General features: G+C 59.7%; 2 protein-coding genes across 3 annotated transcripts; one reads left to right on the top strand and one right to left on the bottom strand.

Moving 5' to 3' along the window:
- Positions 1-2,623: 2,623 nt before the first annotated feature.
- On the top strand, positions 2,624-12,741 carry RELA (RELA proto-oncogene, NF-kB subunit). The gene is made up of 11 exons (XM_014844831.3): positions 2,624-3,641; positions 4,234-4,260; positions 4,361-4,512; positions 4,672-4,820; positions 6,155-6,246; positions 6,617-6,748; positions 7,609-7,713; positions 7,908-8,120; positions 10,301-10,381; positions 10,471-10,545; positions 11,347-12,741. The coding sequence occupies exons 1-11, from the start codon at positions 3,635-3,637 to the stop codon at positions 11,967-11,969; spliced, it is 1,656 nt and encodes a 551-aa protein (XP_014700317.1). The 5' UTR covers positions 2,624-3,634; the 3' UTR covers positions 11,970-12,741.
- Positions 12,742-15,610: 2,869 nt separating this feature from the next.
- On the bottom strand, positions 15,611-26,777 carry SIPA1 (signal-induced proliferation-associated 1). Of its 2 annotated transcripts, none has more exons than XM_070488173.1 (16): positions 26,644-26,777; positions 23,528-24,281; positions 22,775-22,902; positions 22,510-22,686; positions 20,533-20,707; positions 19,747-19,850; positions 19,322-19,479; positions 18,623-19,232; positions 18,074-18,348; positions 17,157-17,375; positions 16,929-17,040; positions 16,726-16,834; positions 16,538-16,639; positions 16,392-16,446; positions 16,094-16,172; positions 15,611-16,003 (listed from the first exon to the last, which is right to left on the bottom strand). In XM_070488173.1, exons 2-16 carry the CDS (start codon positions 24,195-24,197, stop codon positions 15,857-15,859), a joined length of 3,120 nt encoding a protein of 1,039 aa, XP_070344274.1. In that variant the 5' UTR covers positions 24,198-24,281; positions 26,644-26,777; the 3' UTR covers positions 15,611-15,856. The 2 variants fall into 2 exon arrangements, with proteins under 2 accessions (XP_070344274.1, XP_070344273.1); XM_070488172.1 differs by having other exon boundaries at positions 23,528-24,276; positions 26,644-26,752.
- Positions 26,778-26,873: the final 96 nt, after the last annotated feature.

Here is a 26,873-nt window from a genome sequence, read left to right as displayed (position 1 = left end):
ATAGTTTCAGCTCTTTAATTTAAGTCTTCAATCCAATTTGGATTAATTTGTATACGGTGTATATGGTGTTAGGTAAGCGTCCAACTTCATTCTTTTGCATGTGGATGTCCAGGTTTCCCAACACGATTTGTTGAAAGACTGTCCTTTGCTCATTGAATGGTCTTGGTACTCTTCAAAAGTCATTTGACCATTATAGGGGCCGCCCGGTGGTGCAGTGGTTAAGTTGGGGCCCGGGGTTCGCAGGCCCAGATCCCAGGTGCGGACCTACCACCACTTGTCAAGCCACCCTATGGCGGCATCCCACATAAAATAGAGGAATATCGGCACAGATGTTAGCTCAGTGACAATCTTCCCCAAGCAAAAAGAGGAAGATTGGCAATAGATGTTAGCTCAGGGCCAATCTTCCTCACCAAAAAAAAAAAAAAGATCCAACCATTATATGCGAGAGTTTATTTCTCCAGGCTCTCTATTCTATTCTCTTTTGTTGGTCTAGCCATCTCTCTTTATGCCGGCACCACATCGTTTTGATTACTATAGCTTTGTAGGTTTTGAAATCAGGAAGTGTTGCTCTTCCAACTTTGTTCTTCTTTTTCCAGGTTGTTTTGGCGAATAAGGTTTTCCTGATAGTCCATATGAACTTAAGGATAGATTTTTTAAATTTTTGTAAAAAGAGAATCGAGATTTTTTTGACATGAGAGAAATATGTAAGATAATTGAATTGAAACACTGTAATCCTAAATTTGAAAAGGAGATATCAGTATGAACTCCTGATGCAAGTCATATAAAAATATATACAGGGGCAAGCCGGTGCTGTAGTGGTTAAGTTCGGGTGCTCTGCTTCTGCGGCCTAGGGCTCACGGGTTCCCATCCCGGTGCTAATGTACACACCACTCAACCAGCCACGCTCTGGCAGTATCCCACATACGAAAAATAGAGGAAGATAGGCCCAGATGTTAGCTCAGGGCCAATCTTCCTCACCAAAAAAATAAAAAATAAAAAAAAATATATATATATCTATATATATGTATATGTATATACAGCCTAACTGTTCGCTGAAAAGGACTACAATGACTGATCCAGTAGCAATAAGTATCGCTAGCACTCAGACTGTGGTCATTTCCCATTAAGAGAAGAACCAGGACTCCTTAGAAAGCCGTCTGATTCCAGATCTCAGACACTACTGGAACTGTGTCAAAAGGACTAAAGAGCTGCTGGCCCCATGGCTGAGTGGCTAAGTTCGTATGCTCTGCTTCGGTGGTCCAGGGTTTCGCCAGTTCGGATCCTGGGTGGGGACACGGCACTGCTCATCAAGCCATGCTGAGGCAGCGTCCCACGTGTCACAACTAGAAGGACCCACAACCAGAAATATGCAACTACGTACCGGGGGGCTTTGGGAAGAAAAAGGAAAAATAAAATCTTTTTTTAAAAAAAGGACTAAAGAATCAACTTGAAAAGGTTCCCACAGCCAAAGATGGAACAATCTGAACTTCAATAAGAATAATAGTTGCAATAGATTAAAGCATATCAAATATGTTTAAATCTATGCATTCACTGACAATTTTTTTAAATGCTTATTGATCAACTTTGGAGGATGCTAGAGAAGGAAAGAATTATTTTGAAAACAGATGAAGGGAAATTCTTTGCCCGAATAAGTCACTTTTAGGTATATACCTAAGAAAACTCCTGGATACATGTCCAGCAGGAGACATTCACAGGAATGTTCTTAACCACACTATTTAAAATAGCGAAAACCTGGAAACCCAAATGGTCATCCTCAGGATGAATAAATAAATAAATGGTGTGCGGCATATTTACACAGCAGGATAGTATACAGCAGCAAAAAGTGAATCAACTGTGAAATGGATGACCCTTGGTAATATGTTGAATGAAAAAAGGAAATAAAGTACAAAAAAATATGATACGCTCTTCATAAAAGTTCAAAACTAAGCAAAACCAAACAACATATTGTGTAGGCACATATATGTGAGTAAATTTTTTTTCTTTAAAAGTCAAGGGAGTAACAAACGTAGAATTCTGGATGGGGGTGTCCTGCCCACGGGATAAGGAAGGGATGAACAGATTAGAGGCAGGAGGGTAGATGTGAGTCTTGCTGGGGTTCTATCCAGCCCCTGGAGTTTTGCAGTGGGTACACCGGAACTCAATATATTAATTTAAAACTTATAAATACATATGAATTTTTAAAAAGAGGATCATGCAAGGATCAACGACGATTGTGTGTCCCTAACCAGATTATAATTAATCCATCCTGTTGACCCGAAGTAGGCCTCCTCAAAAAAGTTAGCTTACTTTTCTAATGGGCTGAGCCACGTGAGAAACTGAAATGAGTGGGAGGGGTGGTAACTATTTTCACTTTTCTCTTCCTGTTTTTTCAGAGCCTGGGAAAGCAAGTCAGAATTTCCAATCTTTTCCAATTCCCACATGATTCCCTAATTTAGAACGAATTTAGAGAAGATAAAAAAGTCTCCATCTGGGGACGACTCCGCCGCCTGCCTTGGAGCATCCTTATTCTCGGATGAGGAAACTGCCTAGGGTCGGGGCGGGGGTGCTCCGGACCCTCCCTCGCTCTGCACTAATGCGACTTGGGCTTGGCCTTAGGCACGATACTCCCGCCGAGGGGTCGCCTGACAGTTACTTAGTGGAAATGCTTTGGCCAACGATTGGACCCTAGCAGGAGGACCTGTGGAGGCGGGTGGGGGGCGTGACCCACAGGGTTCAAGCGGCTCCTCGGGTCTCGGACCTTCTGGGTCACAGGCGTCAGGCTGCGCAGACGAGGCCTCGGACATTTACTCCTGGGCGCCTCCTGCCCACCCACTGCCCCCGATGGCCAGCAGGGTGGATGCATCTTAAACCGACGAGCCCGCGGCCCCACTCGCCGGCGGGAGCGGACGCGGCACGGAGCCTCGGTCGCCCCTTGCGTGCAGCAGGCTCCGCGAAGCCCCCGATCCAAGCACAGCCAGGTGGAGAGGTCCGGGCGCTTCCCTTTTCCCCGCTGCATCTCGATTGGGGGGAACGGGAAATTAAAAAGTGCTTCTGCGGCGACAGCCACCAAGAGCACCTTCAGCGATTAAGAAACCGTGCGGAGGTCAGCCACCGGCCTTTGCGGGCGGAGCAGGCCCGGGCCTTTCCCTGCGCAGGGCGGGCGGCCACAGCCCAGCAGCCCTGGCTCTGCTCCAGACCCGGCCAGGGGTGACATCACCAAACTCCTCCGATCCGCGGGAGGGGGCCCCGAAATCCCCTAAAAACATTGTGAGTAATCGTTGGGCCCGCCCTCCAGACGAGGCTCAGCCCCGGGAGCAGCCGAGCCGCCCCGCCAGCCCCGGGAGCAGCCTCCGGGCGGGCAGCCTCTTCGTCTCCCGCGCGGCGCACACTTGTCGCTGGCCCCCGGCGGCGCGGCGCGCGCGGCCTCTTCGTCCTCCGTGCGGCACGCACTTGGCCTCGGCCCCCCGCGGGGCGGCGGCAGCGGCGGCGGCGCAGCGCGCAGGCGCGGTCGGATTCCCGGCAGTGACGCGGCGGCGGGCGCGCGCAGCGCATTTCCGCCTCTGGCGAATGGCTCTGCTGTAGCGCGCGCCGCGGGCCCAGCTGCGACCCCGGCCCCGCCCCCGGGACCCCGGCCATGGAAGGTGAGGGCACCCTCCTACCCCGCGGGTGGCGGCGCCCGGGCGGCCGGGCCCGCAGCGGGAGCCCCGCGCCGCCTTCCGCCCCTTCCTGCGCCGATGGGCGCTGCGCAGGGAGCGGCCGGCCGGATGGTGGCGTGGGGCGGGGCAGGCGTTAGGGGTCTGACTCAGTTTCCCCTCTGGGTGGAGGGGGCCTTGACTCAGTATCTTCCTGGGGTGGGGATGTGGGGTGAACTTTGACTCAGTTTCCCCACGAGGCCCGTGGAGGTGATTCTGACTTAGTTTCCTTTTTAGGGGGAGAATGTGTCTGACTCAGTTTCCTCTCGGGATGGAGGGTGGGGAGTGCCCTTCCTTAGTTTTCCTTATGAAAGTACAAAAGGCCCTGACTCAGTTTCCCCCAGTAAAGGGAGGACGCTATTCCCAGTTTTCCCTGTGGAAACAGATGTTTCTGGTTCCTTTACCCCCGCCCCTGAGTTTCACTGCAGGCTCCAGGTAGCAGGCCCTGACTCAGTTTCCCTCGGAGGGAGCCTGGCTCTCTTTCCTCTCCGTGAGGATGGGAAGTGGGCTTGTGCTGACCCTTGTCTCCCTCCCCTTTCAGACCTGTTCCCCCTCATCTTCCCTTCGGGTAAGTGGACCATCCTTTCTCTGCTTCGGGAGGAGCTCCCCAGGGTTAGGGGCCATGGGGTCGGCCGCCTGATGGGGGCTGGCCGGTGTCTCCCCCACAGAGCCAGCCCAGGCTTCTGGCCCCTATGTGGAGATCATTGAGCAGCCCAAGCAGCGGGGCATGCGCTTCCGCTACAAGTGCGAGGGGCGCTCAGCGGGCAGCATCCCGGGCGAGAGGAGCACGGATACCACCAAGACCCACCCCACCATCAAGGTCAGCCCTGGCTCCGCGGGTGGCGGGGGAGGCACAGAGTCAGCCAGGGTGGGACTGTGGACTGCCAGTGGGCTTGCTTCCAGGCCCCCGTGCAATCTGTGTCTGGAAGTTGGGTCTGGAATTCCGGAGTCTCTAGGATGCTCTCTGTACTTTGGACAGATCAATGGCTACACGGGGCCAGGGACAGTTCGCATCTCCCTGGTCACCAAGGACCCTCCTCACCGGCCTCACCCCCACGAGCTTGTGGGGAAAGACTGCCGGGACGGCTTCTATGAGGCTGAGCTCTGCCCTGACCGCTGCATCCACAGGTGAGCTGCCCACAGACAGGCGGAGCGGGGAGGGGGTGGGGGGAGCACCAGGCGGGGCAGTCGTGTAGCTGTTACAGTGTTGTTCCTTTCTGGTCAGAGGGTGGAATTCCTCCCCAGCTCTGCAAGCAGATTCCCTTCGTCTTTTTTTTTTTTTTTTTTTTGAGGAAGATTAGCCCTGAGCTAACTTCTGCCAGTCCTCCTCTTTTTGCTGAGGAAGACTGGCTCTGAGCTAACATCGTGCCCATCTTCCTCTATTTTATATGTGGGACGCCTGCCACAGCATGGCGTGCCAACTGGTGCCATGTCCGCACCCGGGATCCGGGCCGGCGAACCCCGGGCCGCCGAGAAGCGGAACGTGCGTGCTTAACCGCTGCGCCACCGAGCCGGCCCCCCTTTGTCTTGAAATTACCTGTTTGTGTGTCCACTCCCTCAAGCAGGTGTGAGCTCCACGGGATACGGATGGGTCCCTAGTCATCTCTGAACCCCTAAATCCTGTGGCTGGCAGGGCCAGTCCCTCAGTATCACATCTCTTGTAGTGAGAAAGAAAACCAGTGAACCAGCAGTCTCCCCTGGAGCTTACATACAAGTTGACAGAGACAGGCCATAAATAAATAGACAAATAAATAAACGAGATACCATAAGAGTAATAATTTTAATGCTGAAAATAGAAGAGTGGTAGGTTGGAAGAATAGCAGGGGAGTTGGTCTTGTTTTACTCTGGATCTGGAGGTCAGAGGGCCTCTCTCAGGCAAGATCTGAGTGGTGAGGGGCCGGCCCGGTGGCACAGCGGTTAAGAGAGCACATTCTGCTTTGGCGGCCCTGGGTTCGCCGATTTGTATCCGTTTGGCAAGCCATGCTGTGGCAGGCGTCCCACATATAAAGCAGAGGAAGACGGGCACGGATGTTAGCTCAGGGCCAGCCTTCCTCAGCAAAAAGAGGAGGATTGGCGGCAGTTAGCTCAGGGCTAATCTTCCTTGGGGGAAAAAAAAAAGACCTGAGTGGTGAGAAAGCAGAGAAGCACAGAAAGAACATTCCAGGCAGAATGAACAAGTGCAGAGGCCTTGAAGTCGGAGTCAGTTCATTGTGTTTGGCGAACGGAAAAGAAGCCCCTGCGGCTGAGGGCAGGGAGCCGGCAGGCACTATGTTTAGAGTGGGTGGCAGGGCACAGGGGCTTGTCAGCCAGAATGAGGAGTGAGTTTCACTGCGGCACACTGGAAAGCCATTGGAGGGCTGAGCATCTGGTGAGTGGGTGGGGAGGAAGGGGTAGACTGGGCGAGGCAGTAGGGCCCAGACTCTGCTGGAGACAGTGGCGACTGACGCCGGGGGGGACCTCAGCTTCCAGAACCTGGGGATCCAGTGTGTAAAGAAGCGAGACCTGGAGCAGGCCATCAGTCAGCGCATCCAGACCAACAACAACCCCTTCCAAGGTGAGGGGTGAGGGAGTGAAGGCCTGGGCCTGCCTAGAGCACCCCTACCCTCTGTCGCCCTTCTGAGGCCACCTTCCCTTCCTCTCTCCCCCATTGGCCAAGACTCACAGTATGGATGAAATCTTGATGCCCATTCAGTACACACTCCCATTTTACCATTGGGGAAACTGAGACCCAGAGAGGGGATATGACATGCAGGGTCACAGGTGGAGTCAGTGATGGGTCTAGAACCTTCTCTTCCTCCTCCTCTAGGACTCCTACTGTTTCACAAGCCTTCAAATGGCTCTCTCAGCCCAGAGCTCCCTGCCCATTGTTCCCTGTCTCTCCCACCCCCAGCCCCCGCTCTCCTGACCCGCTCTTCTTCTGGCAGTTCCCATAGAAGAGCAGCGTGGGGACTACGACCTGAATGCGGTGCGGCTATGCTTCCAGGTGACAGTGCGGGACCCGGCAGGCAGGCCCCTCCGCCTGTCGCCTGTCCTTTCTCATCCCATCTTTGACAACCGTGAGTGGCCAGGGAGTGCAGGAAGGGGAGAGGGACGGGCCTGGGAGGAGGAAGGGTGGGACGGGTGTGGCCTGCGAGAGGAGCTCTGGCTGCCTTCGGTAAGCAGGCAAGCAGGCGTATTTGTCTTCTCTCCTGTGCCAGCTCTGCTGGCTGGGAGACAAGGCGGAGGAGAGCCAGAGCTGCCCTCGAGGTGTAGCTTCCGGGCTGACAGGGAGGCAGAGGGGAGACAGGCATTTCCAGTATGTGCTGAGAGGATCGTGTGGCCAGAACTGTGCTAAGGACTCCAGGAAATGAGCTCCCAGGCACAAGATAATATTCGAGAGGAGTAATTCAGTGGTGAAAGCTCACAGGAAGTTCACAGATGGATTGGGCAGACATTGATCAACGTGCAGTCTCTACTTAAGTAACCAGCGGGATGAATGAAAACGAAAGGGCCCTGGAGCCCCAAGGACGGGAAACCAGGATGAACGGGGGCTCAGGAGGGAAGGGTTCCTGGCCAAGGTGGGTATGAACTGGGCCTTGAAGATTGCTTGGTCAAGTGGACAAGGAGGAGGTGTGACCACATTGGGTCCCACTAGACTGTGAGCTCCGTGGGCGCAGAGCGGTGTGGGTTTTGTGCGTTGTCGTGTTCTCCGTGCTGTGAGCAGTGCTGGGCGTACAGCCGGTGCCAGCAGGTCAATAGTTGGTGAATTGGTTGGGGAGAGGAGCTAATGAGCATGGGCGAGCCTTCACTGCAAGGTGCAGTCAGCAAGCTCTGGATGCCCCTGACTCTGGGCGGGGCAGGGGCCTCGCGTCTCCTGCAGGCCAGCCTCGGAGACCTCTGGCGGTTCAGGGCTTCCCTTGTATCCCCACACCCTCAGGCGCCCCCAACACTGCTGAGCTCAAGATCTGCCGAGTGAACCGGAACTCCGGGAGCTGCCTCGGGGGCGATGAGATCTTCCTGCTTTGTGACAAGGTGCAGAAAGGTACTCACTGGGAAGCAGGGCTGGCCTCTGGAGCAGGAGTGAGGGGCAGGGCTGAGCAGTGATGGCGAGTGTCAGGGAACTGGCTTTAAACACTGCCCCCAATGCCTCATGGACAAGTATCGGCAATTGGGGAATGTGCTGGGCTGTGGGTGGGTTGGGCACACTGACCCACACTGCCACCCCATCTCCTGCAGAGGACATCGAGGTGTATTTCACGGGACCAGGCTGGGAGGCCCGAGGCTCCTTTTCACAAGCCGATGTTCACCGACAAGTGGCCATTGTGTTCCGGACACCTCCCTATGCGGACCCCAGCCTGCAGGCCCCCGTGCGTGTCTCCATGCAGCTGCGGCGGCCTTCGGATCGGGAGCTCAGCGAGCCCATGGAGTTCCAGTATTTGCCAGACACAGGTGCACAGCTGGGGAAGGTGGCAGCAGGGCCCTGGGCTCCAGCCAGTGAGAGCGAGGCCAGGGCCGGATGTCTGGGGCTGCAGTTGGGTGTCCAAAGCTGGAGTCAGGCAGGGAGTTACACAGCAATGAGATTCTCTTTCTTGCTGAATTTAGTAATAATGATACCCCAGGCTTATTGGGTTCTTTCTTATTACATGCTTGGCCCTATCTAAGTATGTCAGTGAATTAGGTGATTTTATTCTCTCACGAACCTTTTGAGGTAGGAGATAGCATCTGACTTGCCTCAGGTCACATAGCTAGTGAGCTATCTGGCTCCAGGGTCCCCTGGCCACGCTGTGTGTCTCTTGTCACTGCCACACAAACATAGTTTGGTCATGGCTTTCAGGCATCTGACCACAGTAGGAACAGCCAGAATGATCCTTTTTCCGAAGCCCAGCATCTCGCCTAAGAGTGTTTTCTCCCTGGGAGCAGTCTCTTAGGGCTCAGAAAGCAACCGCAAAACAGCCGTCAGTTCCTTCCACAAATAATGATTGAATTCCCACTTGGTGCCAGGGCCGGTGCCAGGTATTGTGAGTACAAAGATGAGTAAGACGTGTTCCCTACCCTTCGGAAGCTCAGTCACATGAGGAAGACACATGCAAAACAGATCCTTAAGTCACAGAATGACATGTGAAAGAGGGAGGTGTGTCAGAGTGCCGGGATGCTGCAGACAGCTGCGTGGAGGAGGTGGCATTTAAGTTGGAGAAAGACAGAAGCGCATTCTCCAGGCAGGTGGACCAGCACCTGGAAGGGCAGGGGTGTTGGAGGGTGCATGGCACGTTAGAGGGCAGCTTTGTGGTGGGAGCTGACGTTGGGCAGCGAGCAGGCCCAGGCAGGAGGGCCTTAAATGTTACGCTCAAGGCATTCATCCAAGGTTTCATCCTGAAGGCAGTGGGGAGCCACTGAAGGTTTATAAGCAGAGAAATGACAGCAGATCGGGAGGCTCGTTCTGGCGGCAGTGGGTAGAGGATCAGAGAGGGAGACACTCGAGGCGGATGGGGGGTCCATTTTGGAAGATGTCATGGTTCAGGAAGAGAAGACGCAGGGTGAACGTTGTAGAGGGAATGACAAAACGAGACGATTTCATCTCCCGCCGTCCTCCTTGGGTATCCTTCAGCCCCACGAGCCCTTTTGTGTCCAACACACACCAGGCTCAGTGCCGCCTCTGGACCTGGGTTCTAGCTGTCGCCTCTGCTTGGAAGGCTTGGCCGTCAGATCTTCTGTGACACGCTCACACCAGTGCTTCCCTCACCACCTCTAAACTAGCCTCCCTGACCTCACTTCCGGTGCTGTTACATCACCCTGTGTCTCTTCCCTCAAAGTTCCTGTCACTTGTACATGGTTGTGTCCTTGCTCCTCGGACACTAGGATGTCACCTTTGGGGAGCAGAAACCTTGTCTGCTTCCTCAGAGCGGTATCCGCAGTGGCTAGAGTGGAGCCTAGCGTATAGTGGATCCTTGGTAAATAGGTGTCGAGTTAGTGAATGGTGGGGAGGGAGAGAAAGGAAGATGCTGAGGATGATTCCAAGGTTTCTAGCTTTGGTGACTGGGCAGACGGGTGGTGAGGGAACACGGGAGGAGAAAGAACCAAGTTTTTGGGGAGAGGTGATGAGGCTGGCTTTGGGTGGTGGTGAGTACTTGAGTTAGCTGAGTGCTGCGGTAGTTAGTTTTGAAAGCTCTAGACTGAACTATCGAACCATCGGAGACAAGAATAAGAGGGTCTGTTGCAGTCATAAGCAAGTGTGTGGTGCCTCAGCTGCCCCAGAGTGCCAGGAGATCATCGCCAGGCCTGGGTCAAGGCTGGAGAGGAGCTAGGACGTGAGCAACGCAGGGAAGTGAAGAGGCTGGAGACTAGGGCCCCAGGAGGGCTCCTGTCCCCCAGATAGCATGGCCCCTTTACGTGGAGGCACCCATGTGGCCTTCAGAGGGGCACATTCAGCCAACAGAGGCCTTCTCCGAAAGCTGTGGGACTCAGAATTGTTGAGAGGCACAGTGTCACGCAGCCCTTCTCATTGGCTGGAAAGCTTTGGAGAAAGGGTCTCAGGAAAGCTTGGCTCATCACCTTCCTCCTGAGGGTCTTTTGAGACCTTTGGGGGTCCAGCTGAGGAGAGTGAGACCCACTTCTCCCCGTTATTTTTCCAGATGATCGTCACCGAATTGAGGAGAAACGCAAAAGGACATATGAGACCTTCAAGAGCATCATGAAAAAGAGTCCTTTCAATGGTGAGAGGGGCAGTGGGGAGATTGAGAAGGCAGTAGGCAGGGGAGGGGAGACCCTGGGGACCGGGAACTGACCCAGCCTTGCCCTGCAGGACCCACCGACCCCCGGCCCCCGCCCCGGCGCATTGCTGTGCCTGCCCGCAGCTCAGCCTCCGTCCCCAAGCCAGGTAAGGTTTTCTGATGTTCCGGCACTGCAGGCGCAGATCTCTTCAGCCCGTGGTTTAGACACCTTCTTGGGGGAGACGAACAGGCAGCCTGGCCAGCAGGTGTCTGAAGCCTGCTCTCTGTTGGGGTGTTTCTCAGGGTGTGAGGCCTAGTTCCCCATGTCAGGGCCACCTTGAGGGGGTTGGTGAAGATTCTGATTCCTGGGCCCCATTACAGACCAGCAGAATCAGATGCTTCGGAAATGTGGCCCAGGAACCAGCAACTTCCTGGGGACACTAACGCATGCTGAAATCTGAGAACTGCTGTGCCCATTAAACCCCATATTGGATACCTTGGGATATAGAAGTTAAAAAACGCACAGTCTCTGCCCTCAGTTGAATTAGGGGAAGAAAAGAATCAGCTCCAAAGTAACAGAATGTATGTGCTGGGGTGGGCCTCAAAAAAGAGTGACAAAGTCACAAAAGTGTGACGAGTGCCCTGCTTCAGGCCACTACTCACTGGTTGCGCCTTGGGCCCAGGCCCTCTGGAGGCTTGGTTTTTTGGCTGTAAGGAGAGGTTTTACCAGCTGATAGCTTCCTCTGAAAGACTGGGAGAGCTTTGTGGGCTGGAGTAGACAAGGAGGGCTCCACAGAGGAGGTGAGGCAAGAAGTAGACCCTACAGGCCAGGTCAGATTGGGTGCTAGGAGGAGGGAGCTCGGGTGCTGGCAGTGACTCCATAGCACTGTTGACAGGGGCTGGGGTACAGAGGACAGGGTGGGTCTCTGAGGCTTTCTCTGACCCCTGCCTCTCTGTCTCTCCTCCAGCTCCCCAGCCCTATCCCTTTACGCCATCCCTCAGCACCATCAACTTTGAGGAATTTTCCCCCATGGTCTTTCCTTCTGGGACGATCCCAAGCCAGACCTCGGCCTTGGCACCAGCCCCTGCCCCAGTCCTGGCGCAGGCCCCAGCCCCTGCCCCAGCCATGGCATCAGCTCTGGCCCAGGCCCCAGCTCCCGTTCCTGTCCTAGCCGCAGGCCTTGCTCAGGCCGTGGCCCCGCCTGCCCCCAGGACCACCCAAGCTGGGGAAGGGACACTGACGGAGGCCCTGCTGCAGCTGCAGTTTGATGCTGATGAAGACCTGGGGGCCCTGCTCGGCAATAACACTGACCCGGCCGTGTTCACGGACCTGGCATCTGTCGACAACTCTGAGTTTCAGCAGCTGCTGAACCAGGGTGTCTCTATGGCCCCCCACACAGCTGAGCCCATGCTGATGGAGTACCCTGAGGCTATAACTCGCCTGATGTCAGGGTCCCAGCGGCCCCCTGACCCAGCTCCCGCTCCCCTGGGGGCCTCCGGGCTCCCCAACGGTCTCCTCTCAGGGGACGAAGACTTCTCCTCCATTTCGGACATGGACTTCTCAGCCCTTCTGAGTCAGATCAGCTCCTAGGGAGGTGACACCTGCCCTGCCCGGAGCACTGGGTCACAGGGGATTGAAGCCCTCCAAAGCAGGCACTTACGGATTCTGAGGGTGTGTGCTCCAACTGCCCCCAACTTCTTTGGGTGACATTTTCCTGGGGAGGGGGGCTGCATTTTATTCTTTTATTGGCAGTATCTATATCCTTTTGGAGGTGCTTTAGCAGAAGCATTAACTTCTCTAGAAAGGGGGAACCTCAGAGGACTCACACACTTCTCTCATCCTGATGTTTAGCTCCCTTGTCTGTAGAGGGAACTCTGGGGGCTCCTGTCCCCACCCTCCAGCTTCTAATACTCTCCTAGAGAGAAGCACAGGCTGGAGCTATGGCCTTTGAGGCTGCAAAGCCTTATTACCAAGTGTTCTCAAATCATGGATTTACACCTTGAGCCAAAATAATGCCCTGTTACCAGCCCCTGTGGTGCTGGTATTGTCCTTGTGCCTAACACCAGCGTTTGAGGGGCCAGCCTGCCTGCCCTGCAGAGGTCTCTGCCAGTTCTTTCCTTGCTCATCTGGCTGAAAGGAACTGGTGGGACAGCACTGGCCCTCTCCAGACTCTAGGGAGGTTTGGTCTGCGACTTCTCGGTTCCCCCTTTTCTCAAGTGCCTTAATAGTAGAGTTTGGAGAGTGGGGGGAGGGCAGGCTGGCAGCTCTCCAGTCAAGAGGCTCAGTTTTTACAGAAGATTCAAAGCAGCTGGACTCTTGCTCTTTCTACTGTCAACTAATAAATTCATTGCCAAGCTGGCCAGAGATTTGCCTTCTTTCAGCATTCTGCACACTCTTTGCTAGTCATGTCAGGCTGGACATTGTTGATACAGAGTTGGATGAATATTTATACTGTCATCTGGGAGTTTGCAGTCGAGAATGCCCTTGGAAACCCCTGGTTACGATCCCATGGATGAAAGCAGGCTGGTATGGTGGGTGGGGACCTGCGGAGTGAGAGGGCCCAGGGCTGTGGGGATGGAGCATTTTCCGGAAGGGCTTCACGGAGGCTACGTTCGCCTCGGGTCTTAGGTTAACAGAGGAGGGTGGGTCTCGCAGAGGGGCTGGCCAGCGTTTGGAAGTGAGCGGGCTCAGAGAGACGATGTTGGGAAAGTTCGATGGGGCCAGGCTGTAAAAGATCAAGAACGCTGGGCCACGCGTGCATCTCTTGGTGGTCAAGGGAAGATTTGCATCTGTTAGATGCCAGGTAAAGGTCTATGGTTTGATACTCTCTTCTGCTTCTGGGAGGACCGAAGAAATCTTAAATGTGTTAGCTCCAGGAGGCCTAAACAAAAGTCACGTAACAGCCAGAAGGCTGGAGCTGGAAGTACTTCCGGCTTGGCCTGACGCACGCGCAGTAAAGCAGGGTCGGCGACAGGCCGCGGCGGGCTGGGCCCAGCCTTCTCAAGTGCGCATGCGCAGATGTTATTCTGCACGGTGAGGCCAGGTAACGCGCTGCCGAAAAAGTCGTGTGCTGAGGGCAACGGGGTCTCTGTTCCGGGCTTCGCACTGTTGCGGGAGGGTGAGGGCAGGGGCAAACGGGTTATCAGTGGGACGTGATGCGGAAGCTGCCGAGTCCCCTGGGAACACAGGAGGCCCTGGGTGCAGACTCGGATGGACCGTGCCTACGAGGGAAGATGCCAGCGGGCGGCGGAACGTTGGGGAACCTGAACGCGTCTAGAGTCGAGCTCGCGCTCCAGCCCCTAGGCCACGGGGCGGGGCTGAAACTGGGAGGGCCACTCAGGGACCAGGCCCAGCCGCACTTCCGCGCGAGGGGCGGCACCCGAGCGTGTTGGCCGGGTCGGGACCCGGGCGAACCTGCTGGGGAGCTCCCGCGGAGGGAGCCCGGGCGCTGGGGGCGGGGTCGGGGCGAGCGCGAGGACCTGGCGGCTGCGGAGGCTCCTAGGCCCAGGAAGCGGATGGCGGAGCTGCCCGCAGTGGGGCCCACCTGAGGCCCAGAGGGGAACGAGTGAGCCCAGGTCCTCCAGCCCCGGCCGTGGCTCGCTCTTGGCTTTCTCAGCGTCCTGCGGTGCCCTCCGGTGACCCCCGGAAGCCCGCTCATGGCCCTTCCCACGCTCCGTGAGTGACCTCATCGTGCTCTTGGTTCCCCCGTCCGAAATCCTTGTCTCCGGCCCAGACCTTTCTCTCCTGCGCGCCAGCTTAATGGACATCTCACACTGACATCCTTCAAGCTTCAAACGCACCCTGTTTCAAAAGATCGGGGCCATACCCAGCCTGCCCCAGCCCTCCCTGTCTCGGCCTGGGCCCTGGCATCCTCCAGGGACTCCAACCAGAAACCTGGCCACGGCAGTAGATGCCGCATCTTCTCCCCTAGTGACCCCAGTCCACTCCCTTGCCAGGTCCTGGTAAGTCTGCCCACTTCTCCCGATCTTCAGCACTATCACCTCGTTTGAGACACTATGACCTCCCACTGGGGCTTCTGCTACAGCCTCCTCCTGGCCCTGCCTTCCTTGCAGCAAAGGGCCCTGACACCCAAACTTTACCTCATCACTCTCCCTCTGAACATCTATCAAGCACGGGACCCGATCCGAGTTTTCTGCAGACACACCCAGAGAGTGACCAGAGCCTTCCACACTGCCCCGTGAGGGCTCCTCACTGTAGTTCACAGCAGCTAAAAGCTGGGACACAGTGTCGGGAACTGCTGGTCCAGGATCCCCAGTGCACCTTTCACAGCCCTTTGACTGAGCTCCAGCTCCTTTGCCCTTGGATCCCTGTCCTATAGGCCCCAAGCTGGTCCTACCCAGGATGGCTTTGACTTCTCTGCCTGGTCAACTCCTACACAACCTTCAAAACCCAGCCCTCACATTACCTCCTTCGTGAAGGCAGATTCCCCCAAAACTTGCTCAGAACCTAGCTCATCCTACCAAAGCCTAGTGGGCCCAGGGCCTGGGTCTCAGCCAGCCTGGGGAAGGGGCTGGACTAGGCATGGGATGCTGGACAAGTCAGTACCCTGTCTGGCCTCAGATCCAGAAAGCAAAGGGTTTAGACAAAATCCACGTTTGGACCTGCTGATGCCACTCACGGGAAAGGGCCTGGCCTGGTGAGAAGAGAAGTGGGTCAAGGACTGATTTCCCCCGGGACATGAAAACATCTCCCAAGCAACTAAGGCAGAGAAGCTAGCCCCACTGGAACTGGGCCCTGCAAGGTCTGGCCAGGTGGTCAAGGGCGTGCCAGGCTTGGGGGCTCAGTGATTACAGAGAGAGGTGGGGCCTGCACTGGGGCCAGGGCCTTGCAGGGTGATAGGGCCTTTATAAGGGGGCATGGTCAGGCTGTCACTGACCCCTGAGCTCTGTCTCTCCCTGTCCTGCAGGTCCACCTTCTGCCCCTGATCTCAGCCCCTCAGTTTGGGTTCCATGGCAGGGGCCTGCCTGGGCCTGGCTCAGACGATGAAGCGGAATAGGTGTGGGGTGCGGCCACCTGCTTCCCAGCAGACCAAATCAGTGTTTGCGAGAGAAGCGAAGGGGTGGCTTAGCCTCAGAGAACCCCTCTGTGAGTGCCATCCCAACCCTGAGCCAGTGTCACCAGGGCCTGCTCATCTAACTGGTCCCAGGAACTTGGCTGGAGCCGCTGGGGCAAAAGCCCTTCCCCTGTCATGTCATGAAGGCCCAACCAGACACAAATAGCAGTGGCTTCTTTACTCCCTGAAGTCCTGGTTTCTGCACAGAATATTTACAGATGGGATGTGGCAAGGGCAACTTCGCCACCACATAATGGGCCGGGCAGTGGGGGCAGTGCTAAGATGCGCCTAAGCGCAGGGACAGTTCCTGAGGAAGGCCCAGGGCCCCGTGGGAGCCGGTGCCCTGAAGGTCCTGGGCGGTTCTGAGCAGGCCCGCGGGCAGGCCAAGGCTGGACAAGATGGCTCAGGCCAGGTCGGGGCTGGGAGGGCCCAGCTGCTTGGAGGCCAGCAGCAGGCGGGTGGCCGCACTCTCGGATTCGGCCTGCAGCCGCCGGTTGTTGTGCCGCAGACTCCGTACCTCCTCCTCCAGGGCTGCCTTGTCCGCCTTCTCCTAGGGGGTCGGGGGAGCGGGAGTCAGAGGGGCCCGCCCCTGTCCTGGGGTAGCCCTGTAGTCCCTGCCGACCCCAGCCCACGCCGTCACCTTCTGCAGGTCGTCCTGCAGCTTCCTGAGCATGGACTCCAGGTGAGAGACCTTCTCTGACAGGCTGCCGGGTTCTGGCCTGAGGACATGAGGTCAGGACTCAGTGGGACCAGGGCAGGGGGCAGCACCGTGGGCTGGCTCCCAGACCCACCTGAATGAGAGGGGCCCAACCCCAGTCTTCTCAAACTTAGGGGTCCGTGAAGGCAGAGCCCCGGGACAATGCTTAACTCCAATGGGTGGGCACAGACAGTGGGCACCTAGCTACAGTGAGGGGGCTAGATGGGGCGTGGAGCCTTACTCAGCATCAGACTTTGGCGTTCCCTTGGCATCTCCACTCTCTGGGATGGGCTGTCCTGTGGGGACAGAGGGACCGTTTGGACAGGCAGGTAAAGGGAATTAAGAGCCCCATCCTGGCTCCTACCCCCAGCGCCCTGGTAGCCTCACCCTCCCGGGACAGCGACTCCAGGATGGTGTTACAAGTGGAGGCGATCTCTGAGATGGACTGCCACTCGTCTTCCAGGGTCTCACTGCCTGCCTCTGACATGACTGTGGGCATGAGGTGGCTCAGCCGGGGAAACCCAGGCCAGCCTCCCCCTGCCTGCCTCCTATCCCTCACCTTGCTCCAGACTCACTTTTGCTGATGGAGTTGCGCAGAGACAAGGTGCGTGGCAGGAAGGAGGCCCTCAGCTCCGGGGCCGGGTTGCCCCTGTCCTCATCACCAGTGGGGCTGCCTGGCCCATCCTGGGGGGCAGAAGTGGGTATGAATGCAGTGATGCCCACCATCACCACTGTGCTCTCACCCCTTGTTGGGCTCCGGAGCGTCGCTTGTGCTCACCTGGGTGGGGGGAGTCTCCCTGCCAGTGCTAGGTGTGGCTGGCTTGGCGGTGGTGGCCAGGAGGAGGTCCGGGGTGGTGTTGGGCAGGACTGGGACCTCGTCCGACAGGGAGCTGGAGAGAGCAGGGACAGCTCAGCACTAGACGCTGCGGCCCGTGGCGCCTGCTTTCAGAGGCCTGCCTGTCCAGCCTCACCGGGCTGGAAGAGAGGGAAGGCCAAGAAGGCGGACCTGCGGGGTGATGGTGAGTTCTGGCTGTGCAGGAACTCAGTCCTCTCCTCGGCCAGGTCCCCAGGCCCTGGAGGACCGCTGCCATTATTCAGGCAGAAATGTAGCAGCTGCTTCGTGGCGGGCAGCAGGACCAACCCCGGGGCCTCATCCTGCACAGGCTCTGGGGCCCCCCGTCGGCTGGGCTCCTGCAGAGACAGTGTGTACAGCTCCGAAAAGCTCCTGGGGGGAGGAAGGGGCAGCGTCAGGCAGGAACACCCCGCCCCCAGCAGCCCACATGGCCAGCCCCTCTCCCAGCTGCGCCTGAGGCTCACTTCCAGGAGGAGGAGAGCTCTCCAAACTCCCTGACAACAAGGAAAAATGTTTGCCTGGCTACTGGCCATTTTTCCAGACGTAGGTTCAAATCACAGTGCTGTCCCTGTGTATCCTGGGCAAAGCGCTCTGAACATCAGTTTCGCCATCTGTGAGATGGGGATGATGGTGCCGGCCTCACAGCTTGCCGTAAGCATTTAAATAATAACCCAGGCGGGTCTCTTAGCATAGAGACCCAAAAACTACTGCCTGGGGACCAAATCGAGCCCGCCAGGCCTTTTTCTTTTCTGTTTTAGATGTGCCTGTTTTTGTACTCCTGCAAGCTAAGCATTGTCTTTACATTTTAAAATAGTTGAAAGAAACCAAAAGAATATTTCACGACACGTGAAAATCATATAAAACTCAAATGTCCGCATCCATAAATAAAGTTTGAGTGGAACACGGCCACACTCGCTCATTTACATTGTCTCTGGATGCTTTCGTGCAACAAGTCGGGTTGCTGCAGCAGAGACCAGATGGACTCTAGAGCGCACGCTAATGCCAGCACCGAGCCCCGCGCGGTGGCCGGCCGCCCGCTCCTCCCACCTCCCCGCGCCCGGCGCCCTGACCTGCGCGGCCGGCCGCTCTCGTCGGGGGGCAGCACGGTGACGCAGACCTTGGGCGCCGAGCGCAGCAGCTGGCCGGCGGCCTCGGGGCCGAGGCTGGGCAGCGTCTGGCCGCACACGCGCAGCAGGCGCGCCCCGGGCCGCAGTCCCGCCGTCTCGGCGAACGTGAAGCGCTCCACTTGCGTGACGAAGCCCTCGGCGTCCGCCTCGAAGCCCAGGCGGCCTTGGCCGTCGCGGGGCAGCGCCAGCTCGCGGGTCTCGCAGCCGCGGCTCACCAGCTGGGGCGGGGCGGGGCGTGAGAGGACTGCGCGAGGAGGGGCCGCCCCCGCGCCAGCCCCGGAGACCCCGTCCCAGGCCGCCCAGCCGTTTGCACACTCTGGAGAGCATCAGCAACCAGCCGGCCGATGAGGGCGTGAGGCTCAGAGACCAGGGGCTCCAGTTCCAGCCCTGCCAAGCTCCCGGGCTGGGGCCGCACCCTTGACTTTCCCCTAGGCAGGAGGCAGCAGGAGCGAGCGGTTCCAAAGCCGGCTCCGTCCCTACTCCGGGCCTCACCTGCAGCCGCGCCACGACCTCACCCACGGCTTGGCCGGGGGGCCCGTCGAGCCGCAGCGTGATCGCCTCCCCGCGGCCGTGGTACAGGTCGAGCTGCTGCTCGGAGAAGGTCCAGGCCAGCACGTCGCGACAGGCGCAATTGAAGACTACGCGGCCGTCACGCGGCGCCACCAGCACCAGCGCTTCCGCCGAGATGCCCAGCAGGCAGGGTACCTCGGCGCCGTCGGGGCTGCCCGTCTGGGCCCCGGCCGCGCCCCGCGCCCCGGGCGCCGCGCGCACACCCCACACCAGCGCGCCCGCCGCCTGCAGCTCGGCGCCGGGGCCCCGAGGGGGCGCCCGCCGCCTCCCACCCAGGGAGGGCAGGCCGAAGCGCGAAGCCGAGTCCAGCGACGTAGTGGTCACCTCGTTGGTGGCCAGGTCCTGCAGGTACTGCTGGCGCGTGCGCGTGGCCATGGCGTGGAACTGGCCCGCTTGGCTCGCCGCCTGCTCGCCGTTGAGCGCCTTGGCCAGCAGGAAGGCCCGGAAGTCGGCGTTGGCCTGGAAGGGGCCTCCGCCAGGGGGCAGAGCTGGCCCAAAGGCCGGGGTGTCCTGGGTGCGGCTCACGGCCACCCTGCGGGGAGGGAGGCGGTAGTCAGGGGCAACAGGGAGGGTCCAGGAAGCCAGACCCCGTGGCAGAGCGGGCAGCACGCAGGCGCCCACCTGTAGGAGGTGTGCGGAGTGCAGGGTGCGTGTGCCCGCACCACTAGGAACACGTGCTGGAAGTGTGAGCGGATGGTGGTGGGGCAGAAGGGCTTGCTGCCAGGTTCCTGGAACACGATGGTCACAATGTCGTTGCCGATGTGGCGCTTCCGCAGGAGCTGGGGGTTAGATGGTAAGGGATGTGAGCGGGCCCCCCAAGTCCCTCCTCATTCAGGCAGGGCAGAGCCTGGGCACCAGTGGCTCCCCCACCCGCCCCTGGACAAGGCCTGGGGTGCTAAGTCTTGGGAGAGACACCAGCAGGGAGAGTTGTTGGGGGTCAACAGACCTGAGAGGAAGGCTCAAATACTGCCACCCACACAGCAACCCTCCCTGCTTCCCCAGAAAGCCCTGGCCACCCCCCCCCAGGACCCCCAGCCCCCTCACACCTGCTGCTGGTTATTGGGGGTGTAAGGCAGCATCGTGGACACGTGGAACATGATCTCGTGGTCCTGGTATGTGGTATAGAGGGAGTGCGTGCCCGTGGAATCCGCTGTGGCCAGGGAGTTGGGGACACAGAGGGAGACCAAGGGGAATCAGGGTGGCTTGAACTTGCCATCCTTGCCGGCAGTCTGGAGCCTCTGTGTCCCCAACCAGCAAGTGGACAACCCCTTCCTGACAGGAGGTCCAAGGGCAGCCTCGCGGTTCCCCTCCCCCTCCCCCCACAGGCTCCAGCCTCCAGCCTTGGGGTTGGGGGGCATTGAGACAGAATGACGACAGAAATGAGAAATGGCCTAAGAGGGATGTGGGGGCAGTGTCCTAGGAGGGGACAGATATTGGCCCCAGCACCAGCATGTGTGGAGCAGCTGAAGGAGTGGAAGGCAGGCAGGTGCTCCATGAAACACCTCCCAGGGGCCCTTCCACCCAGGGCGGCAGGGGCGCTCCCCAGGAGGCCGGGCTGGTGGAATATGCGTGTTGTATGGAGGGGGTGGCGTCCCCAAACCCTCCTGGCCCCAGCTCAGCCAGTAGGGGACCGGGCCCTTGGGGGACAGTCCCAGCCCCTCTCCCCAGCCCACGGCTTGGCATTTCCTCCCCTGACCCACATCCTCAGCCTCCCCAAAGAACTCTCTACCCTTTCCACCACCAGCCCCAGGACAACACGGGACAGAGAAGTGACAAGGCAGTTGGTTCTCATCAAGGCAGCCTGCCCCCGCCCCCAGCCCCCTGGGCCTCACTTTTGGTGTCCAGCTGGGCCCGGTAGCTGTCGAAGCCTTTGAGCCGCACCACGTCGCCCAGCAGGGTGAGGAACTGCGTGAAGGCCGGCCCTGCCTCCTGGTTGTTGTACATCTCCTCCTCCGAGCCCTGGCCCTCCCGGCAGTACAGGATGCCCACCTTGCGCTGGAAGCTCAGCTGAGAGGCAGGGTACAGGCAGAAGGCACAGGCCTCAGTCCCCCAGCCCCACCCCCACTGGGCCTTCTGGAATGGATGGGACACTGGCCTCGGGGCTGGACTGCCTTGATGTGTAGCTCTGAGCACCGCCCTTTCCAAGCCGCCTCTGTCCTCACCTATCGGGTAGGTTCAGTCTGTCCTGCTCCCAGGGCCCAGGAGGGAAGAGGGGGTCACAGGTGGGACGGGACCAAGAGGGGGGTGGTTCTCATGTGACCACAGAGGAGCAGATTCACAGAGAGGACCCTACACATGGTGTGCTCAATCCCAATCAATGTTCCCATTGTCATCTTCTTTATCTCAAGGTTAGCCTGTCCTCCCCTCCCTCGGATCCCGGGCGCCCCGCCCCAGCCGGCTCCCACTCTGCTCCTGTCCCCTTTGGCTCATTCCCATCGAGGTTAACCGTGCACAGCTCCGGGTGCTCTGAGCTGGTGCACATGAGCCCAGCGCCCCTGCAGCTCTGGCCTCCCTTCTTCCTTCCAGACTCAGTCCCCACCTTCCTCCCCGCTTCCAGCCCAGCCCTGAAGCCCTGGCTCCCTCTTGAGGAGCGCATGGCCTCGTACTTGCACCCTCTCACCATAGTTGGCTCTTAGGACAACGGGAACCTCACTCTGCCTGAAAGCCAGGGACCCCACCATCTCGTGCCTGGGCCTCTTCTCCACCCGTGCTGTTTGTCTTTAGTGGCTGCAGTAGCTGTCTCCATGGGATGACACTCAGGTCTCTGCCTCCAGCCCAGGCCCTTCTCCAGAGCTCCAGACCCAGCTGCTTGGATGTCCTTCCAGCACTTCAGCACCCTCACTTCCTGTGACTCTTCCATCCCGCCCATCCTCCAGGATTCCAGACTCCATAAAAATACCACTCCCAGGGGCCAAGAAGCTGGGGAATCTCACAACACCTCCACCTTTCAGTTAGTGACAAAGGCTACCTACTACCCCAGGACTGCCACCTCCTCTTCACCTCTGCCATCATTGCCACCAGGTCTGGCTTGCACAACTGCAACAGCCCTCAGGCCTGGCCTCCCTGCCCCTTCCGTCTAGCACCTACTCTCAGATCTTCCATGGCTCCCCAGTGCCCTCAGGACTAAATGCAAGCCTTTCCCACCCCTTCCCCCCCAGCTCCACTCCAGCCACACTGAACTGCCTGCAGGACCCCAGTGTGACCTGCTTTCAGTCTCTAGACCTTTGCACAAGTCGTTCCTTCTACCCAGAATACACCTGCTCTTCCTGGCTCAAGCTCTTGCCTTTCCTCCATGATGCTAACCCCTTCACCAAAGAAGGGCTGTCAGCACTCCCTTGGTGCCCCACAGAGCCCTCAGCATTCCCCTTTCACTGTTATCCTGCTCCACGATTCTCTGTGGGTCTCTCTCCCCGACCTGGCTGTGAGCTCAAGGACAGCACCTGGTCTGGACATGTCCCCAGCAGCCAGTCTGGGGCCTGGCACCAAGACAGTGTGAGGAATGTTTGTCGAATGACTGATGTTGAATGACACAGGAAGAGAATCAGGGCCAGTGGGCAGCTTTCCGCACAGGGGAGGGAAGGACTTGCATTTCTAACAAGCTCCCAGAAGATGTGGATGCTGCTGGCCTACAGACCTTCCTTTGAGAGGCAAGGCTCCAGATGACCTCTGATGCCCTCTCTCTGAAAAACATGCGCTCCTGGGGTCATCGTCCAGCCCAGGATCAGGGTCAGGGCTGGGCAGCTGGGAGCTGGGCAGGCTGGGTTCACACCAGGTCGAACTGTAGGGCTGGGGACGCCCCGGCCACTCACCACTTGCTCGTCCAGCGTGAGCAGCGTGCGTGGCACCTTCGGTGAAGCTGAGCCCAGGCGCAGGCAGGTCGGGCTCAGCCGCGGCGCCACGTGCTCCAGAAGCTTCCTTGGGGACAGGCCCCGCGGGGGCCCCGGCGGCAGCGCGTCCTCTGAGATGGTGCCGCGGAGGGTCCGGAGCTGAGGAGGGATGTAAGAGCTCTCGGGATCCGTACAGGTTGGCTGCCGAGGAGGCAATCCGCGTTCTGACCCCACGATCTCGGCTCACCTGCGTGGTCCGCACGATGATGCGGTAGCTGTGCAGAGTGCCCCCTCCGCTGCTCTCTTTCTCCTCCCGCCGCAGGCTCACTGCCACCGGGCCCAGCGCCTCGTCCAGTCCGAAGAAGTTCTGGTGTTCTGGGGGGCCGGGTCGTCGATGACCGGTCCTGTCCCCACAGGCAGTCCCACCCTTGCTCGACCACGTCCATCACTAAGTCCCGCCCCGGGTCGCATCTCCTCACCTTGCGCAGATCCTAGACTAAGTACCGCCCCCTCCGCAGCCCCGCCCACATCCCACCAAGGCGAATCCTGACTGGTGCCTGCTCCCATACACTCGGCCCTATGCCCCGCCCCCCTGCGGCCCCGCCCCTATCACACCTGGCCCTGGCCCCAGATGGCGTCATGCCCGCCCCCCATGCCCTCGTTCTTCTCCAGGATGTCTGCCCACTCCATCTGGGCACTGATGAGAGCAAGGTTCCCGGAGGCAGGGGTTTTCAGGCCTCAGTTTTCACCTCACGGAAATGTAGATGGGAAATCTCTCCCCAGCCCAGAGCAGGAGGAGGATGAACCAGAGGAGGCAGAGGGTGTGCCTGGCTGTGGATGGAGGCTGGGGCTGGCCTCCAGGAGGTGGTGAAAGCTGGGCCCAGCGAGGCAGCTGTGGCCTGGAGGCAGAGCCTGACTCTTCATACGGCCCGGGACTTGATGGGGACAGTAGCCATGAGCCCTCCTGTGAGCACTGCGGGTGACAGAGCCCTCCCCTCACCTTTGCCGTAGAAGTACTTGCGGTAGTAGCCAGCGCCCAGGTCTGCGTGCTCCAGGCTGTAGGCCAAGCTTCGGTTCTGTGGTTCCTCCAGGACGGACACAGCCGCGTTGGGCAGCGCAGGGGGCACAGGTGGGGACACTGGTCCGCCCAGGCCCAGCTCGCCCTCGCCGCCGAGCTCACTCACGAAGCCAGGCGCCTCGAGCAGCAGGTCCGAGCTGCCCGTCTGGTCCTCAGCCGGGGCGGGGGTTCCAGAACGGGCGTCTGCGCGGCCCCCCGGCCCCCGCGGCCTCGGAGCCCAGTCGAAGAGCAAGCTCTGCACGTCGTAGTGGGCGAACCAGCGGGGCTCGGGCACCGGCGGGAAGGCGGGCTCGGGCTCCTCGGCTGGCAGCCCGAGCAGGGCCAACGGGTCGGTGAAGAGCCGGGTGGCGGCGGCGGGCCGGCTGGCGTCCTCGTGGCTGTGCGCCCGGGCGCGCGGGCTGGCGGGCGTGGGGGGCCGGGCCTCGCCGGCATCGCTGCCGCTGCGCAGGAGCGGGCCCCTGGCCGGCCTCGGCTCGAAGGTGTGCGGCGTCAGCGGCGGCCGCGCGGGCTGGCGCAGCTTGCGGGCGAAGAGGTCATCGGTGGGCGCGGGGGCAGCGCCCCGCCGCGGGCTCCCCACGCCGCCGGCCCACATAGGCGTGCCGCGGGCCTGGCGTGGGCGCCGGGCCGCATCGGCGGGCACGGGTGCTCGGTGCCCGGCGGCAGGCCGGCTCCTGCCCTGGCGGAGGAGGGGGCTGCTCAGAGGGGCCTGAGAAAACAGGAACCCGGCCCGCGCCCCGTCCTCCACCTCGCCGGTTGGCTTCCGGCCCCCTCCGTGACCATCAAAGCCGCTTCCGCTTTCCTGGCCACTTCCTCGTCTGCCTGGGGCTGAGGTTTCCAGCCCCCTCCTCCAGCTTAGCGCTGGGCTGGGCCCGGGGCACGCTGTCGGGGCCTTGACCCTGAGGCTTGTGAGCCTGGGCAGCCTGGGGCTGACAGGGGCCTCCAGGTCTCACTCCACACCTTGGCTTTGTCCTGGACCCAGAGTGAGGGTCCCCTCCAAAGCCTGGCCCAACCGGACAGATGATTTGTCTCATCTGGGAGGGAAAACCCGTGGGGCCACTGGTGTCTGGGTCCTGCTCACTTGACAAAGGGAGGACGTCCTGTCCCCAGAGACCTTCCTCCCTGCCCCTCCCACTTCCTCCAGGATCCCTCAGGAGCTGAGCACCCAGAGCCTGGGTCTCAAGGCCCTGGCCCTCACAGCCTCAATACCTCAAGGACACAGGGGATCCAAGGGCCACTGGCAGGGCAGCAGGCACAGCAAGAAGCCTTCCTTCAGCACAGGAAGTGGCCCCAACTCTGGGCCCAGCCCCCTGCCCAACCCCACATCCTGAGGAAGGTGCTGGGGTCACACCAGCTCAGTAATAGGACCCAAGTCACCCTGGCCTGAAGGACAGGCCTGGGCTCACCCTCTGGCAGGGTACTGTGGCCATGCCTGGGGGCAGGGGAGAGAGTCATGCTGACCGGGCCCCTTTGCTGGAACTGAGACCCATGGGGACCTCTGCCTACCTGGCCTCACTGATGCTGACAAGGAGGTCTGAACCCCATGTGACAGATGGTGAAAGTGAGGTCCAGATAAGGAGATGCTTTTGCCTAAAGCAATTCTGTCACGGCAAGAATTTGAACATGGGTCTGTCGATCTCCCGGGCTTACACAGTGCTGTGCCTCCCCCTCCTATGCTGTGTGTAGCTGTGGTGTGAGTTGGGGGTTGGGTTGAGGCTCAAGGTCTCACAGGATGTAAAACTGAGACACCCAAGGCCCCAGAGACCTGTGAAGTCCGGAAATGTGTCGAGGCCAGGGGCAAGTGCAAAAGGTGGTGTGAGAACCTGAGGGAAGCCACCCCCAGGTGAACCCAGGATGGAGTGGGCAGCTGCGGGAGGGATGTGGGGACCCTCCACTAGGGGTGCAGACACCTGCTGGTGGGTGTTCGTGTGTCACCCAGTGACACTGTGTGAGGCTGGGTGAGGAGGAGGTGGGGGCAGGGGCTCTGTGCACCCCTCAACTAATGCTCCAGAACGAAACAAGGATAGGCCTGCAAAGCTCAGACTGCCTTGTTCCTAAGTTTCTCCTAGGACAAGCTCTGACACTGACCCTGAGGCTAGGTTCTCTCATCTCTAAAATGAAGTTAACCATCCCTGTCCTCTCCCAAAACTGCTGGGAGATTGAAAGGTGGGGGAAGCGAATGAAGCTGGCCATGTGTTAAGTGTGTGGTGGCAGATGCAGGCCTGGCTCCATGTGCCAAGCTCTTGGGCTGCGGCTGTGGTGTGTGTGATGGGGGTTAGAGGGGACCCGAGAGAGGGGTCTGTGCTAGCTCCTGCTCTGTGTGGGCTGAGCTCTGTGTGTGTGTGCGCGCACAGCCCACGGGCTGCCCTTTGTTCTGGCCCGGTGCCGGGCTCTGGCCCTGCCTTGAGGGGTGTTCTTGAGCTCTGCCCCCCACCCAGCAGCTTCACACAGGGTCCATTGAGGCCAGGACATTCCTCGCGGCCTGTGTCACTCGGGGGGAGGGGGCCGGCCCCGCCCCCACGGATCCGGAAGGCCTGGCTGCCCCAGGAGGAGGCGCTGGACGCTTCCCAGCACATCTGGAGGTCATGACCCCATTTCTACTGCCAGGGGGCGCGACAGATGTTTCCTCCCAAGCCAGGCCCGGGATGGGGGGCAATGTGCAAAGGCTGGGTAAGAGAGCGCCCAGGGAGAAGGGGAGCCCCAGAACGGGGGGGGGGGGGGTCCCGCACACAGCTGGCAGCAGGGACGGTCGCCAGTGCCGCCGAGGGGAGCTGGGGGCCGCCGCATCCACTCTCCCGTACACCGGCCGGGCCGGGCCGTCACGCAGAGGAGAGAGTGGGGGCCGCCAACCGGAGCCAGGGGACCGGACATGCTGACTCGGGACCGGAGCTGGCGCCAGCAGGGAGGTGGGGAGGGCGTCGGCGACGGACGCGGCGAGGACCCCCCTCCCATACACACACACCACGAGGGCCCACGCCAGGCCGCCACCTCCCCCGTCCGGCCCGACTGCGGCGCCTCCGCTTCCCCTCTCCCACCGGTACCTTTGGGGCTCCCGCCGGCGGCCGCCTCCCGCGCTGGGGTCCCGCTGCCTGTTCTCCCGCTACCGCTCCGGGCGCCGGCTCCGCCTGGGGGCGGGGCCCTGCCGGGGGCGGGGCCGCGGCGGAGGGGGCGGGGCCAGCCCGGCAGCCGGCTGCGGCGGGAAGCGCAGCGGGCGGGGACTTCGGGCCACCCCGGAGCCCAAAACGAGCCAGGCCCAGCCCAGCCCTTGGCT

The sequence above is a fragment of the Equus asinus genome, chromosome 17 (genome assembly GCF_041296235.1).
Source record: "Equus asinus isolate D_3611 breed Donkey chromosome 17, EquAss-T2T_v2, whole genome shotgun sequence".
NCBI classification, from domain to species: Eukaryota; Metazoa; Chordata; class Mammalia; order Perissodactyla; family Equidae; genus Equus; species Equus asinus.
The sequence above is the reverse complement of the archived record's forward strand: the minus strand, read 5'-3'. Positions and strand labels throughout refer to the sequence as shown.